The 17009-nt window shown below is 36.6% G+C and overlaps 3 protein-coding genes across 4 annotated transcripts; all 3 read right to left on the bottom strand.

Annotated features, from left to right (window-relative positions):
• Positions 1-543: 543 nt before the first annotated feature.
• Positions 544-5612, bottom strand: LOC107009287 (protease 2). Of its 2 annotated transcripts, XR_001455386.2 has the most exons (12): positions 5198-5612; positions 4825-5003; positions 4409-4631; positions 4187-4328; positions 3907-4107; positions 3610-3741; positions 2741-2869; positions 2222-2631; positions 1824-2040; positions 1444-1634; positions 915-1147; positions 707-846 (listed from the first exon to the last, which is right to left on the bottom strand). XR_001455386.2 is itself a non-coding variant. In XM_015208599.2 (11 exons), exons 1-11 carry the CDS (start codon positions 5575-5577, stop codon positions 669-671), a joined length of 2382 nt encoding a protein of 793 aa, XP_015064085.1. In that variant the 5' UTR covers positions 5578-5612; the 3' UTR covers positions 544-668. The 2 variants fall into 2 exon arrangements, 1 of the variants encoding a protein (XP_015064085.1); XM_015208599.2 differs by lacking the exon at positions 915-1147 and having other exon boundaries at positions 544-846.
• A 642-nt stretch (positions 5613-6254) lies between these two features.
• Positions 6255-8307, bottom strand: LOC107010638 (B3 domain-containing protein REM16-like). Its single transcript, XM_015209916.2, has 4 exons — positions 7867-8307; positions 7242-7800; positions 7012-7157; positions 6255-6670 (listed from the first exon to the last, which is right to left on the bottom strand). Exons 1-4 carry the CDS (start codon positions 7978-7980, stop codon positions 6389-6391), a joined length of 1101 nt encoding a protein of 366 aa, XP_015065402.1. The 5' UTR covers positions 7981-8307; the 3' UTR covers positions 6255-6388.
• A 410-nt stretch (positions 8308-8717) lies between these two features.
• Positions 8718-15824, bottom strand: LOC107011325 (extra-large guanine nucleotide-binding protein 1). Its single transcript, XM_015210769.2, has 8 exons — positions 13770-15824; positions 13526-13663; positions 13336-13440; positions 12847-13032; positions 11442-11622; positions 10997-11238; positions 10292-10455; positions 8718-9663 (listed from the first exon to the last, which is right to left on the bottom strand). Exons 1-8 carry the CDS (start codon positions 15084-15086, stop codon positions 9072-9074), a joined length of 2925 nt encoding a protein of 974 aa, XP_015066255.1. The 5' UTR covers positions 15087-15824; the 3' UTR covers positions 8718-9071.
• Positions 15825-17009: the final 1185 nt, after the last annotated feature.

Below are 17009 nucleotides of genomic sequence, written 5' to 3'. Positions count from 1 at the left end.
AAAAAATGCAATGATAGTGAAGATGTAGCAACGTCAGACAAAGAGGTTGACAGAATTTGGTACATTTTCATATTTGGAAGGTTAGTTGAAGCGTTGACAAATTTAGACACACACATTAACAAAATCCAAGTGGCACCAGCAATGGTATACCAGTCACCATTATCTTTAGCAATAAGATAAATACACAATATTTATCTTAAATCTCTTTCAACAACAAAATCCAAGTGGCACCAGCAATGAGATTTTCTCATAACTATTCCGTGGACATATGGACAACTGAAAAGAAATAACCTAGCTTCTTTTTCTTTTGTGAATCCAAATGAATTTGTATTCCATAATGTTAAGCAACTTTTATAGACAGCTAGGCAATGCTCTTGAATGCAATCAGACCAAATCACTTCTTGATAAGTCTGTCATTCATCCAAAACAAGAGGCACTGCGCTTTTCAATAAGAGCAACTCTAATAAGTTGGACAAGAATGTGGCAAGTATAGACTAATAGACTTTCTCCTCATGGAGAACACCTTTGCTGTAAAGGGCAAGATTAGTAGAATATTTTTTAACTGCTTAAAAGTGTGTTACTGCAATCTGGCTTTATATGGAAGGTGAAAAAATAAGTTGAGATCATATGGTACATAAGCTTTTCTATATAATACAAAGCAAAAATAGCTATGATTCCATCATCTTGAGAAGGAAAGCTGTCTCCAGCGCTGACTCCTTGCAGTGCAGGTATCGATTTTCTTCAACTATGTCAGCTGTCAAATTAAGTAATACTGGGTGTTTAGGATCATAAATGGAACATTCACGCACCCGAGCAACATATTTTGCAGCTTCCCACACTCCAAACCTGAAAAATCATGCAAGATTATTGGGAGGCCCTTGCAACACAATGAGCTGCAATTATTCAACACAAACCTATGCAATTATTCACTTAATGACTTTGGAGCAACTCTTGGTAACCCATAAATGGATGACGATGGTTTCAGTCATTTTACACCTTGGAATAATTCTTGGTGGATCAGGTTCATTATAATACACGGTCCTTCCTAGTTGTCGATCATAGCACTGTAGCACATGAGCGGTGCTAGATAAGGAAAAACACCTAATATGGGTGGATATCATTGGAGCTTGTTTAGCACTCGTTCCACCTAAGCATTATCAGATGCAGAGTAATTTCATTGTAAGCTAGGAAAATAAATATCAACCAAGCTCGTAAAGAAATGATTTTCCAGGGATGACCACAAAGTGATCTCCAAGTATAAAGTTAAACTAAAAGCAAAGTCCCATTTATAGGATGGACTGACTCCTATAGGTTGTTGTAAATCAAACTTAAATTGATAGGGTAAAACACATGGCTTTAGACAATGACCATAGATTAGTCACCTTGACAAGATGATTTACAAGCCAGAGGAAGTCGATCAGTCAGCAAAAAATTAGACCTTACCTTGTGTTGAATGAAGATGTCACCAGAATAGCTGGATATACAAGATCTTTTTGAATGTTATCGTAAGGTGAATATTTGCGGATTGCCTGGAAGTCAGTAATGTCCCCGGGGTACCCAAACTCATCATAGTCAGCAGGTGTAAGTGGTAAGATTGGATTGAGGAGAGTGTTTGTTGGATCCAAAAATGGTACCTGTAAAATAGGTAGTCAATTTTTTCAATAACATCAAAAGCAGAGGATTTAGTAATAGTTTTTCTTTGTTTTTCCATCCTTTCCTCTCCTTGTTGGGGTGGGGTTTCGGGAGGACCTTAGAAAGATTAAGGATAAGAAAGATTTTAAAGATGCATAAATACAATAGCACATTCAGAGTTTTTGGCAGACCTCCAAAACTGCTGCCCGCAATAGACTTGGGCAAGAATTTATAGCTGAAGCCACCAATAGCCCCCCAGCACTGTAACCCCACCCAGCGAGCTTGTTATCTTGCACAATTTCCCTCTCAATTAGGAATTTAGCACAGGATATGTAATCATAAATGGAATTGATCTTCTTTGTTCGCCTGCCATCATGGTGCCACTTTTTCCCCCCACCTCCTCCACCTCTGAGAAGAAAGACAGTAAAAAGGTCATGTCAAGCACTAGTCATTGACATATCAGCATAACAATATAACCTGTCTTAACTTCATAGGAATAGGATATATATAAGATATGGACTAGCACCATTAATAGAGAAAAAAGTAATTTTAGAGCTACATTACTAAATTGGAATAAGAAAGAAAGCACCTGACATCAGCATATGCAATGACCCAACCACGATCGAGAAGGCTTTTTAACTCACTGCGCCATCGTTTGTCCAGTATCTCTCCATAAGCTCCATGTCCATGAAGTAATCCGGGATTCTCAGCTTGCTTTTTCCTCTTTGGAGAATAGACAACAGTCAAAGGAACAATAATACCATCATAAGACTTGACATTGTGAACTTCACAGGCATAGAACTCAGAAAGATCATTCCATGTAGAATGATTTTCAGGATTGACTTCGTTATTAGAGCCTACTTTCCTCGCGCTCTGAATAAAACTAGCTGAAGATGATGTTCCGTACAATACTCTTGTTCTTTCATGAAGCAAGTTTTGCTGCTGTACTATGTTCCATTTTCCGTTTGATAAGTCATAATCGACAACTGCATCAGGCATCTATAAACAGTGGTGACTTTTAGTTTAAGATTGCAATTTTGGGGTGCAAAGTGACCTTGTACGATAATATATATGAAATAAACTACTATAAAAGGTGACCAGTACCTACCAAAGGGGATGATATTGTGAATCGCATTGTTGAGGAGTAGAAGTCATAATTAGTTCCAGGCTTAATTTGACAGACATTCTTTGGAAGAGGTAAAAACTGTGGACTAAGCTCTTTGAGCTTAATCTCTTCCTGTCCATGGAATATTGGATAAGAAAAAGGGAAGGAGGAGTATAACAGTTGTAAGCAATTCAAGAGAAACACACACTGCTGGTCAAACACAATTATAAGAGCAAAAAAAGAGAACATGCAAAATATCCATTTAAGCAATAAATGCACACCACGTCACAAAACTTATGAGTAAGAAGCTATAATGTAAAATGTGTTTCGAACTTATTTCATGACTCAGTAGGTTGCCTAAGGGCTGGTTAAATAATTTTGGCACAGAGCAACTAAAGGGAACACAAATATCTAAAACAAATGTTGCACTTATAAATAGCAAATTTTTTCCGAAGGAGGAGTTCTAGAACCTGATCTACAAAGTCAGTGAGAGCCTATGGAACAACTCTTGGGAGTCCAGAAAACAAGAAAAAAGAAAGAAATCAATTGCATTTGAAAGGACAAAAGAGCCGAACCTAGACGAAATATAGCGTAAGTTGACATCAATAAAATGAGTACCATGTACAAAAGAAAAAGGATGGTATTGTCTCTATGGGCTGTTTACTTCTTTGTAAGGGTACAGGGAGGATGGGTTGATCATCAAGGTTTTGCTTATTTAAGGTTTCTGCAGCAACTATACACTACAAAAGAATTAATCTAAATTAAAATTTATAGAGCAGCGGAAATCTTACACAAGCAAAGTAAATAACTTTAGGTTGGAAAAACAGGAAAAGTTATCAGACGTAAAAACCAGGACCAAAACAAGTTATTACCTTCGTACTTGGCAGAGGAAGAGAAATGGGACAAAGTCTAAAATTTCGTCCGTCCCGCACAATGAGAACCAAGTGCTTGTCACTGAAATCGACGTCTTCAATTATGAACTCCGAGTCATCACTGAATATATTCTGCATTCTTGATGAGAAAGCTATGAGCCAAAGGTTGCATCATGAATAAATATGCTTTTCAGATGAAAGGTTATTCACCTAGAAGAAGGTTAGATGGCAGTTGGCGTGGGAGGAGAGACATTTAGAAGTAAACATGATAAGAGTCTCAATACAATACAAACTCACCTCCCACTTTCTTTTGTTCAGTGAGCAGTTAACTGGACTACGTAAAAGATAATGGTGATCAACTAATTGTCCATTTTTAGCCGCATCAGTAAATAGGTAAAGATACCCTTGGTGATGCTCGACAACACAGTGGGCTTGAGCCTCACATTCCCACACAGGTATCATACCAGACAAAGGATCAGCAGCATCTATCAGAAAGATCTAAAAACTAGTCATTGACATAAAATTAGACTAACATCAAGTGATGATATAAAAATTAGAAAGCTTGATGAAGTATCACCTTTGATGATGTAGTCGAGAATATATGTACTGTTAGAAACTGGAAATCCTTAGTATGTCTTATGTTTACATAGCCATTCTCGCTAGGCTCTTCTATAAGCAACACATCATCTTGTTCAGACCCAATCATACTACAGTAGATTCTGAAAAAAGAATTGGAAACAACTGAGATATCTGGAGTACGTCAAAAAGAGTCTTTTAACCAAATAAGTAAATTACCAACCTATAAGGCCTCTTACAGTGATCAGTGACAACATAGAGTAATGCTTGTCCATCTTTCCCCCAAGCTATGTTTGAAACCCGATCTGCTTGGGGCTTACTACATAGTGAACCGAAATTTAAGTCTCGCACAGACAATTTAAAGAAATCGTTATCCTTATCATACATTGTGTAAGCTAGATATCGGTGATCAGGGGACACTTCTGATAATTCTTCATATGCATAACCTGTAATTTAACAAAGGAAAAAGGGTTATACAATATACACAACGAGTAAAAAGAACCATAAAATCAGCAACCACTACTACTGCACCAAACCTCAACTCCAAACTAAATAAGGTCGGCTATGTAAGTCCTCAACAAACATTCCACTCTGTTTGGAAAATCAGCATAAAATAAGGTAGCAAGAAAAAAGCAAAACCTCCAAATCTTTCAGCTTCTTCATTGTAGTCAAGAAGCTTCTGCTCAATTCTCTTCCCCGAAGTAAAATCGAAACCTGCTGAAGGAGATCTATTGGAAATGAAATCTTCATTTGCCCGTGCTAACCTTCTACACAGCACTGGATACTGCTTCCCTTCTTCCACTCGCCTATAGTACAACCTGCGGCGACCAATATCCACCTCCATAGAGTAAACACAATTATCAAATTTCAGAATCCAAACAACGACAAAATATGCGGGGATCTATATCCAAATAAATATCTCAATAACATAAGAACAACAACTACTATGCTTCAATCCTAAACTATGAATTATGCTCGATTGTTGTAACAAGGAATTTGAACGGAACAATACCAAGGACCCCAACGAAGGGGAGGTGTGGAGAGTTCATTTGACAAGCGAGAGCCCATTTCTGACTGAAGTTTGGACTGGAGGCGTTCGGTATCGGACATAACGGCTTCAATGTATTTCTCCTCTTGTTCCATGTACACATCCATATGGCGCATGGCTACTTTGTCATTGAGCTGTGACATCCAGCTGTAAGGATCCTCCCATGACTCGCCGTGATGAGTGAAAGTCACCGGCTTTTTAGGAGGTTTTGGAGGAGATGGTGGTGCTGGCGGTGGTTGAGGCTTCTGCGGCTTGTAATTTGCACAGAAGATGGAATGGATACGCGGCGTTATACGGCGGTGATTCAGCTGATTGCGGCGGAGAGAGCTCAGGAGGTGGCGCATGGTGGTGGCGGAGAAATTGGGTTCAGGGTTTAAGCACTATATCACCTTTTTATTAAATTTAATACAAAAGGACCAGAATGCCCTTCATTTAGTTTTTGATTAAAAATGCTCATGAAGTAGGGAGTCACCTTATTATTAGACTTAATATATGATAATATGATGATTTATTTATTTTAGCGAGATGAACTTCATATTACGGCGGGAAGAAATTTTCATTAGAAAAAGAAATTGGATTCAAATTTCAGTAGAGACAAAATAAAGTTTGATTTCTTTATACCTATTTATTTGTATAACATTTGAAGGATGAAGTTATTTGATATTTATATTGACGAAAGATAGCATGTAATTGTGAAATAATTAAGGTGCAGTCAACTTCTTTTTGGATGAAATAGTTGACGTTTGATAAAATTTGGTTTATCAAATGGAGAGAGAACAAAGTTGGTTTAGATTTTATCAATTAGCTGACTATTTTCTATCGCACTTGGGCTGGTGCAGACTTGTCTTTTAACATTTCTACGGTTGTTTGATTTGCATGAACATTTAGCATTTTCATAGTATTTACCAATTATCTTTTTTGAAGATTATAGCTTTCACAAATCCTACAGTACTGAACTTGAAAAGGCACATAAAAGAATACTTCACAGCATAAAGTTCTTGAAATCTCAAGAGATTTAACATTCAAGAAACAAGAAAACATAACAATTAGGTACTTTTAGTTTGTCCAGGACTGAAATCTGAAGCTCATAACAAACTTAAGTCTCAAAAAACAAATCAAACATGTCAAAGTAAATAAACATAGAAGAAGGCAAATCTAGAGTGGTCTCATGATCTCATTCTCAACAGGATATATGTAAACATCTAAAATAACTGGCTTTGAGTCGTGTTTTCCTCCTTGAGCAAGCTCGAATACACATATATCAAACTCCTCCAGATCGTTATCCATGGCAAAATCATCCCAACCTGACTGAATCACTAGTCCTTCCATTCTGCAACGAATTGAGGCTGACCACGTTCTTCTACTTGAAGGGATTCTCAAAGTAATCGTCTCAGATATCTTCCTCATGTTCTTCTGTGCCCATTCCTTTGGGAGTTTCTTGTATTCAACAAACAAGATCAAACAAAATAAGCTCAAAAAACACAGGACTATCAGCTAAGGCTTTTGCTAGTATATCATATGGTTGTACTAATGTGAATATGCAGAGATAAATCAACAGTTGAGACATGAAAGGACCTAACTTGTATACACTTTCGATGCAAAGAATATATTTACGCTGTCCTGTATTGTATTCTAATTTATTGTTTGCCAGAGGCGGATTCAAGATTTGAATTTTATGGGTTCTTGACTTCTTGCAACCTCATTGCCATCAAACCCCTAATCCATTTATGCACATATATATCTAAGTTAAGGTTACTAGTTTGAACTTTAGAAAATACCAGTTGACCCATGTAGACATGGGTGGGCTGCATTGTCATCAGAAGAGAAGGCACAGAAGATGTGTGTCTTGAGGCCAGTTGATGAACTCTCATCTTCTCTTTCTCCGAAACCCGGCGTCTGTTTAAGAACATAGGCCTTTTTTCCTCTGAACTAACAATTTTCCCAAATCAGAATCCAACAATGTAGATAAACTTCAAAGAATTGAAAGAAGAGGTAAGTAAAACTTAACCAGGTTCAACATTTTTCTTGCGAGATGACATAGGTGTACACTTCCTTCTCCTATTATCCTGCTTGGCTACCAAGATTTTCTTCATTTTCTTCCCTTTACTAGACTGAAGTGACTGGAACTGATACTGTTTTCCTCGCGATGATTTTCGCCCTCTCGTAGGCTCTTGTATGTTATCATCCTCATCCGTAACATCATCATCATTTGAAGGTTCATCTTCACTACTCTGTTGCTCAGTTGTATGTTCATCTGTTACTTCATCTGGATGTTTACAAGGGTTCCTATTTTTCTTGACAAAGAAAGTAGTCTCTTTTTCACAAGCACTTGCATCAAAAATCATGACATCAAAAGCTGAAAAACCATCCATTTTGAACACCAACATATCAGCAACTTCCAAGCTATGATCTTTGACAAATACTTCCCAGCCATTACAGAAAACATAATCCTCCTCTGTTCTAATAACTTCAACTAACCAAGTGTTGCCACTAGGACCTGTTAGAATCTTCTGTCCTAACAGTTTGTGACTGTTCTTAAAACAAGTCACAAACTTTTGTGGAATGCGCTGCATCGAAGAATCCAAATGTATCAGCTACAAATTCTTAAGTAAATCAAATCTGAGAGAACTTACCAATCTACGCCTGAAATCATTGATCATTATCTTGAAAAACTTGTGTTGTTTGTCAAACTCTTCCCAGTACTTTTGTTTCTCAAGCACTTTGCATCTTTCACAGATGGTAGCCATTCTCTTTCAACAAATCTTTCGAGCAAGAAAAATTGTTTTTGAAGGGTTAAAATTAATGGACCACTATTTAGGGAGTGTTTGTTGGTAGAATCTTTTTTACATCTCATACTAATAAGCTACCATTTCTAGTTTATGTTGAAATCTTTTTACAGCTTGCTTTGCAGAGCTCAGTATTGCCTTAAGAGTACAAAGAGTCAAACATGGCTCGAATTAGAAACTGGCACTTCATATGAAAGGAACATATTTTGTTCCTTATTTCATAAAGGGGGCACCATTTCAGAATTTGCCATATACTACAAATGGAAATTCAGAGTTTTCATCTCTGATTTTATCTTTTGGCTTGTGAGGAAATATTAGATGGCTTTGATCATAAAGCTTTCACATTTTACTTTAATTTAATGCCAATAGTACTGATCATTATAAAGAAGATTTTGACGTGTTAAGCAATAACACTAGTTTTAATTAATAGCTGAACAAATCCGGTTGCAGTAAGACTAGCAATTCTCGGCTATATGTGATTGGATCAAAACAAATTAACTTAAGGGCCATGTGGATATGATTTAAAGTTAGAAATTTATTTGAATATACAATTTTTAAATTTCTTAAGTTGGAAATTTTTTTTTAAATTTTTTGTGGCTCATAAAAATGAAAACCTTGCAATTTATGAAAATTTCTCAAAACTCTTATACTAATCGGCATGAAGTAAGCTAACTTGCAAAGTGTACACACATAAGACATTTAATTAGCAAGCATTTTCCACTCTAATTTGATTAAATACTATATTATACAATTTGATCACCATCACCGAGGGCTACATACACTACAGTATCTTACAAAAAATTGCCAAAGCAAAAGCTATATCTTTCTTGTTCTTTAATTGTACAAAAGAACCTACCAGATTAGCCATTTACAAGCCTATTCTGTAAAAATAACTGATTTTACTCTTTCATTGGCAAACGCTTTTCAGTCATCTGGTCGTCAACTCTTCTCTGTTCTCTTCTTTTACCAAAACATATCAATATCTACAAGTAACACATCTTATGGACACAACTTTTCTTTCAAAAAAGAATTCTTTTGAAGCTCTCATGTGTTCAAGGTGAGAAGGAACTTGCATCAGTGCTGTAAAATGAGTACTCACTCAAACTGAAGTTTAACCGCTCTTCATCCCACTTGATTATCTCCCTTGCATACTTGAGCGATTCATCCACCGTTTTTGGCTCTAAACCTTTCACTAGAGAAACATACAGCTTCTTGTTAGTGAGAGAAGAAAAGAGCCTCTTGAATTTTACTGCAACGTGATGAAATGCCAACTGGCCCACAGAGGGACTATGGTTGATGCTGCTGGAGTTGCTGTTGGAGCGATGGCGACTTACAAGCGGATGAAAATCGTCAAACCATTCACATTTGGTCAAAGGAACACGTTCTAACTTCTCCTCAAACGAATCAAACTTATTTAGTAAGACAAGAAAGTCCATCTGATCGAAGGTTGGATGAGTCGCGATGCTCTCGAAAAGTTTCTTCGTTAACAACATCTTGTTCACTTTCTCCCCAGTTTCATCAACAACATATTCATCATAATCACTCAAGGCAACACAGAAAATAACCACACGAACGTCTTCAAACATCTCAATCCACTTGCAATTTTCAATGAACCCCCTTGCCTGTACTCTTATCAGCTGAAATCTGAGTACCAGAAAAATAAACTTGTTTTAAGAATGCCTCTACATAGTCTGTAAAAGATGGGTTATAATAACTTTATTTCACCCTATTTTCATTTATGAGGATCCTAAAATCAACTATCTGCATAGAAGGGTTCTCCAACACAGACACACCAGTATTTAGAAATAGAAAAATCAGGAGGATTAGCTATGTGAGAATCCCAACCCAATGGTTCACTTTCAGTTCTCATATCAAATTCTTCTAATGGACCCAAGATTGTTGCACCAGCTATGAGATGGATCCCCCCCCCCCTTTTCCCTTTTTTACAAGGTAAAAGTACAATGAGATGGGTCTCTTTGCCAGTGTTACTAAAATGAAACGTGTTTACTATGTTGCACTCCATTCATGGCTATGTTGCTTGGAACCTTTAAAAATGACTGGCCAGGAACGTGTTGGAAACTCCAAAGATTATGTTTCTTTGGAGGATCCGAGCAACATAGTCATTCCACACTAGTGAGAGAGTAGTAAGTCAATGAGGCACAACTCAAAAGTGATTCCCCATCAACGGCAGTGCAAGGGTGATAAACACCTAGCAAAATTATTCCATTTCTCTGTCAAAAAAGTAAAGTATGGGTAATTAGCGTTTACAAACCTGAGCACAGAATTGGGGTGATCACTGCTCTCAAGATTATCATAATCTTCTGAATCTGGGAATGAGAAGTCAACACACGAAAGTCCATTGGAAGAAGTAACACCCTCAGCATATAAGATATCCACGTCTGAAGGTTCATAGTCTGTTTTTAAAATATCAACTGCCTGAAATAGGAAAACAATAGATGCAGAGATATTTAGCAACAAAATGAAAGATCCTTCCCATCATCTGTAGGAATCAACAAGGAACTCGCAGTTACATAACCCAACCAAATGCTACTATGTCATCACTAGGTCTAATCAAAACTTGGAACAAACAAACAATTAATTCAGTGACAACACTAAAGTACCATAAAAGATAGTAAGAAGCTATACCGCCAGAAAACTTCAAAAAAATACCAATTTCAGTTGTTAGCACGGAACCTTAGGTCTACACAACTTGAGCGTATTTTTTATTAATCCAAAACAAAGAAGCTTCGCTTTTTTATTAGGCATACATCTCTCGCGATAGAAATAAATTCAGCCCGCCAGACCTTAATAGTTTGGACAGCATAGGTGGAGCACAAATGTGAAATGAAGGAGTTGAAATAGCTGTAGACTTTGACCCATAAAAAGAAGAATCTAAGACAAAACCCGCACATTCTTCAATTATGCATAAATGTGACATCATCAAACTGTGCAAGTTGACCACACGAAATTATCTTACCCGCTCTAGGAAATAACAAGACATGTCATGAAGCATTTCCAGTTCACTTCTTCGCTTATAAGTTGCCTGGATGGCTGCATCATTCCATAACTCCTCAATTAAAGGAGCATATTCCCGCGTAGCAGCTGGGAAAACAGCTTCTAGATTACCCGTGGCCATTATTTTGAGAAGCCAATCTGAGAATGCTTTCAGTCTAGGAGGTATGGAATATAATGTTTTCTTTGCAATCCCAGTCTTATCACCTGATATCATAAGCTACAATTGTTACTTAAAGGTAATTTGAACAAGAATCCAGGTTCACCAAGTAGGCTGAGGGGAAATAGACATGATGGCATGCACATGGTTATTTTTATGGGATGAATTAAAATGAGGAGCCCAATGTTTGTAACACCACATGACTATGTTTATGGAACCAATTAAAATGAGGAGTCCAGAGTTACAATACCTGTCATTCCAGAGTCACTAGACGAAGAACCCTCTTGCAATTCATGCAAACTCTCTTCCTCAAAGCGCTCGCGGCCCTCAAGCAGAACTCCAATGTATCCATATACATTACTTTGGATCAACAGTTTGATGTGTTCTCTCTCATCATCCGAGAAAGGAACATCCTTGTAAAGAATTTTTGCCTAATTTACCAATTAACGATATTAGAAGCCAAACTGAACAAAGACAATCTGATAGGGGAAAAAATCAAGGTGCATTATAAGGCTAAATGGGATCTAGCAACTTAAATTGCTAAGAAAAACAAGCAAGCAAGAAAAGAAGGGGAATCAATTCTTAGAGCTTCCCAAATAGAACTATTTCCTAATACAAAACCTGCCTTGTAAAGGAACAAAAAACAAGTAAAGATACTGCTGCCATTAACACTAAAATCAGCAACATATGTGAAGCAGATAGGAGCCTCAATCAGAAAGCCAAAGACTGAATTAAAATATAACTAGATGGAGCAAACAACCCACAAAACAATTAGGCATCACTTTAGAAATTTGAGGTACCATAACAAACAGTCATGACCCAGAAACACAAAATTTAACCAGTTCTTCATCTCTGTGGCTCAACATCTTTGTTATATAATTTTTCAATATCTTTTAACATCCTATTACCTCATTTCTTCCAATCTATCCAGTAAATATTTTTTAAGATCATAATAAAAGCAAGTCAGGTGCTACTGAAGTGATTCTTCTTATCAGTCAGGTCAACAGTATAAATAAAGCATCATGAGTATTTACAAATAGAAAACTCTATGTAAAACAACATTACAATGGACCACACAAATATCTAAGTTATACTTGAGAAAAGACCAATAGCATCTAATTGCTCTCAGACAGAATACAAATTCAACAATTTATAATAATAAGTTAAAAACAGTTTTCTCAAAGAAGTAGGAATAGATAAGCAACTATACGATGAGGAAATTACTGCATGTCCACTATACTAGGAACAAGAGTGCCAAAAAAACAGAAGTTCAGCAAATTTTCTGCTTTACTACCAAACTAAAGAAGGATGAATATATCTATCACTTCCTCAGAGCATAGTGGAGGAGTAACTAATGCTTTTTGTAAGAGCAGATATTCCCTTATCTTAACTTAAATCAGGTGAATACAGGATGTTGTGAAACAGGATGTTGTGAAACAGGATAATTGAAAGCAAACAAGCTGGTCATCAGAGTGTTATACGTGTGGAGAGAGAGCATATAAATTATATTTAGTTAAAACAGCAAAGAGCAAGGGCTCAAGGAGTCAGTTCTAACCAGATAAAATCATTTTGGTTATACCTCATGTGTTCTTTGCCCAAACATTAAATATAATTTTATTACTTCATCAACAAACAAAAATACAGTAGAAAGTCACCTGCTTATATATGGTGCTAGTACCAGATCCACTATATCCAATCAAAAGTAGCTTGTTAAGTGCCCTCTGTTCTAGATAATCAGGTACCACTTGACTAAGCACACTATTAACTTGCTCTCCACAAGTATTAGATGATTTTGAAGGAACTGGAAGAGAGAGTACAGCACAAACCAGCTTCATTCCAGCCTGAAAAGATAAATACTTTCACTGAGCACCAGAAATGGTTGTATGTTTGAGTATGTGAAGTCAATAAGTCGAGAAGGAACTCAATCATGGAACATAAATAAAGACAAATTTCCGTTTCCATATGCTAATTGAAGGTAAACAGGAGCAAACCAGGATAAATTTAATCCTTATTCCGAGCAATGATTCCCAAAAAGCAAAACCTCACTAAACCAAAGTCCATTTTATTGCAGACTACACTAATTAGAAGCAAAGGAAAAATTTGAAATAAGGATAACAAACTCAAACCGAGCATACAAATCTAACCTTGCCCCATATATACCCTTTGGTATTTTTTTGTCCCTCTTCCTGATATGAACCATCCTCATTCACCCAAAAATGTGGGTTACCTGCACATTGTACTCCTGCTAACTGTACAAGTATAATCAACAGAGTCAGTCTAAAACAGAAAAAGTGAATTAGTACCGGACCTATTTTGCAGGTATCAAAAATTAACCTGTAACATGCGTAGCTCAGATTTGGTGATCTCACGACCGTTAATATAGACCTGAGTGTTTCCATTGCTAGCATTTGGCTTGATGGGACCTCCAGCATTTAAATGAGGAGTGATAATTTGTGAAGGTTTTTGTCCTTCCTGTTATATAATCAACTAATGGATTAAACTTCCAGATTAATGCTCATTGCACAAACATATCATGAGGAAAAAGAATAAATGATGCGCAGCATGAAATTCTACTCACCTTTCCCCAGAGACCAGAAACTTTGTCATACCAATAATTCCCAGGTTTCAGCTTCTTCGGTGGATTTATGCAGCTCTGCAATATAACAAGCTCTTCAGGAGAAAGAGGTCTTCCATTCACACACACATATTCAGATGGCAACTGATTTACTTCACACATTTTCTCCGCTTTCATGATCTGCCTAATCTCCAAATCATTAAGCAGCCGCTTGAGCATCCTAGAGCATTTCCCCAAGTTGCCTCGCTTTGATTCATCAATTTGATAACTGATGCAGCTGACACACTTTCTTCCCTCTGGCATAGACCCCATTGCCCTAAGCACACAATTACTGCAATATTTGGCATCACAAACAATGCATACCTCCTTTTCAGTAAACCTATTTCCTTTACAACAACGATAACACACCCCTTTCTTCACCTTAACTGCAGGTTCTTTCTTTGGCCGAATAACCTCGGGCTCAGCACCACTAACATCTTCATTGATATCTTCATCCTCTGACTCAATATCACAGAATGTCACAACAGGAGCTCGTTTAACATCACAACTAGTTTCATTAAAGCTATCCCCATATTTGTGTGAAGAAACACGAGAAGAGGGATAATCAAGACTCAAAATTGACTCATTTGAAGCCCAATCTGGTTGGCTTAGATCACTGAACTCTAAGCCTCTGTCTTTACGACCAGTTGAAGCCTTCATATTGTGTGTACTCCTTGACAAGTCTCTAGATTTCTCAAAACTACTCGAAAATCTGAAAGTACCAGAACTCCCCACCCTTCCCAGCAATTCATGTGAATGATCACGACTAATAGAGGTAGATGCCAAATCAGTGGATTCATTGATTAAACCAGAAAATTCACCAACACTCTCATCACCATTACACCTCTCCAATGGGCTAGAACTACTGGACTGACCGGAAAGACCAGACACCCTATTACTATGGACTCTCTCTTCAAGTGCAGTAACAGAGCTGGGGGACAATGTAGTCTCTGAGCCTAAAGCTAGTTCTTTGCTAGCAGAATCGTCTTCATCCACCCTCTGAAAAGCTATAACAGATGTGGGAGACACAGTCGATTCCGAACTACGCTTCAAATCTTTAGAAAATCTCTTGGTTATGTCTGTAGCTGAAATAGGTTGAACAACTGGTAAAGTTAATTTATGGGATAATGGCACCTGTGAAACTACAGTGGCCACCGGAATCCTATCAACATTGATGGGTACTGCCCGTGGAAGATGGTGGGTTATAGGTGGACCATCGTACTCCATAGCAAAGCAATACTCTACTCCATCATCAACCACCATCGCCAGTTCCGGCAACATTTTGAGAGAAAAAATCAAAGCCCTCTCAACAAATAGATGGTAATAATATCCAATCGTGATGAATCAGCTACACGCCCCCTTTGAGGATTCGAAAAGTACACAAAACCTAAAAAATCGATGCAGAAACCTTAAGTGAAATCCCTCAAGAACTATCATATAGTTGTAAAACAGAGAGAACTGAGATGGGTAAGAACTAAAACCCCATCAGTCAAATGCCCCTTTAAGATTTCAAAAATTAACCTAACCCAGAAATACTGTTCAGAAATTGAAGCTGGCAAGAATAAGTGAAATCCCTCAACAACTATCACTACTCGTTATTTACAGACCCAAAATACAACAGTACAAGAAACTGAGATGGGTAAAGAAGATAAAGACTAAAAATGCAATCTTTCTGTATTCTCTACATGCCCTTTCAAGATTTCAAAACCAACCAAATCAGAGACAGAGCAGGTGTTCAAGAAACTGAAGCTGGCAAAAGAAAAGTATAATGGAAGAAAGAATTTTGAAGAAGAAAGAAACAGAAGGAGAAGACAATGGGAATGGTATTAGGGAAATTCCAAAGCTTGGGATGGAGAAAAAGATGTGTTGGGAAAGTAGAAAAAGGGGAAGGGGGTAAGTGGGGAAAAAGACAACAAAGGAGGGGTATCCAATAGTGGTGGACACTGTTGTGTAGTGGCATCTTTTTACTTTACTCCTTTTTTTTTAATCTCTTTGTTTGATGTTGCCTTTGTTGAAACTTGAAAGAAAGTTTGCGTATTTGGCTGCGTTTGGTCGATGTTGATGTTGAGTAGTGCGTGGGAGAGAGAAGAAGACTACATTGTTTTTGTTTTTGTATTTGGACCACTTGTCTTCTACCTCGTGATTGACATATCAAACATGTTTGCTTTTAACGATAAACAAATGCACTCCTCCTCCTTCCACAAAATCTTTTTTAAACATTCAAATTATTTGTGTGATACTATTTTGAAATTATTTTACCGTTTTTAAACATTCAAAAAAAAATTAAACATTTAAGTCTTATCCCTATGTAATTGTTTAGCCTAAATGTTACCCTTTTGGTTTGAGCTTCAAATTATTTGTTTTCATTGTTCTTATGGTTCTGGACTCTATAATTACATACAGAAAAGGGGATATACATTAGGTGGTGGATTAGTGACCAAAATCACATGTGGTTTCCAATGATTCTTTCTCTTCAAAATAATACTCTTCGGTTTATTATTGTTTGTCATAGTTTTTATTTTTAGAGTTAAACTATAAGAATTTTAACTAACATTTTTAAATGTATTTTTTCATCATATTGATAAACAAAAAATTGCAATTTATAGTATTTTTCATATGGTTTTTTTAATATCTAATTTGTTTATTTAAAATATCAAATTAGTGTAATATAATCTAACTTTAAAAATTGATCAAATTAACTCTTGAAAAGCACAATATAACATATAAAAGTGGACAAAGAGAGTAATAGTCGATTAGACTAATTATAAGTTTATTAGGTGAGTCCACATAATTATTAGGGAAATTTTCAGGTATCAGAATTGTTGAGTGTTGAGCACTTATATGGAAAAAAAAAGGCAACAATCTCTTAGTGCTTAATTTATGACCTTTGGCCAAACTTTGATATATGTGTTGATTCAAATGAGGAAATTTCTTTAAAAGGAGGGAAGGAAGAAAGCAAAATGCAACCTAGTTAGACATTGCTTTTGATGTTTAGAAAAATAAATAAACAACATCTTAATCTAGTTAGACTATTCACAATTATTAAGTCTATATAATAAAGATGAGAAGAGAAAAGACATAAAGACACCATCGAAGTTGTCCCATATTTGCATAAAGACATCTAAACTTTTGAAGTGTCCTATCACCCCACTAAACAACTATATATCGTTGTAAATTGACCATTTTTACCCATTAACTCATCTG

This window comes from Solanum pennellii, chromosome 2 (genome assembly GCF_001406875.1).
Source record: "Solanum pennellii chromosome 2, SPENNV200".
Taxonomy (NCBI): domain Eukaryota; kingdom Viridiplantae; phylum Streptophyta; class Magnoliopsida; order Solanales; family Solanaceae; genus Solanum; species Solanum pennellii.
Note: the sequence above shows the minus strand (reverse complement) of the source record. Positions and strands in the feature narration are given on the sequence as shown.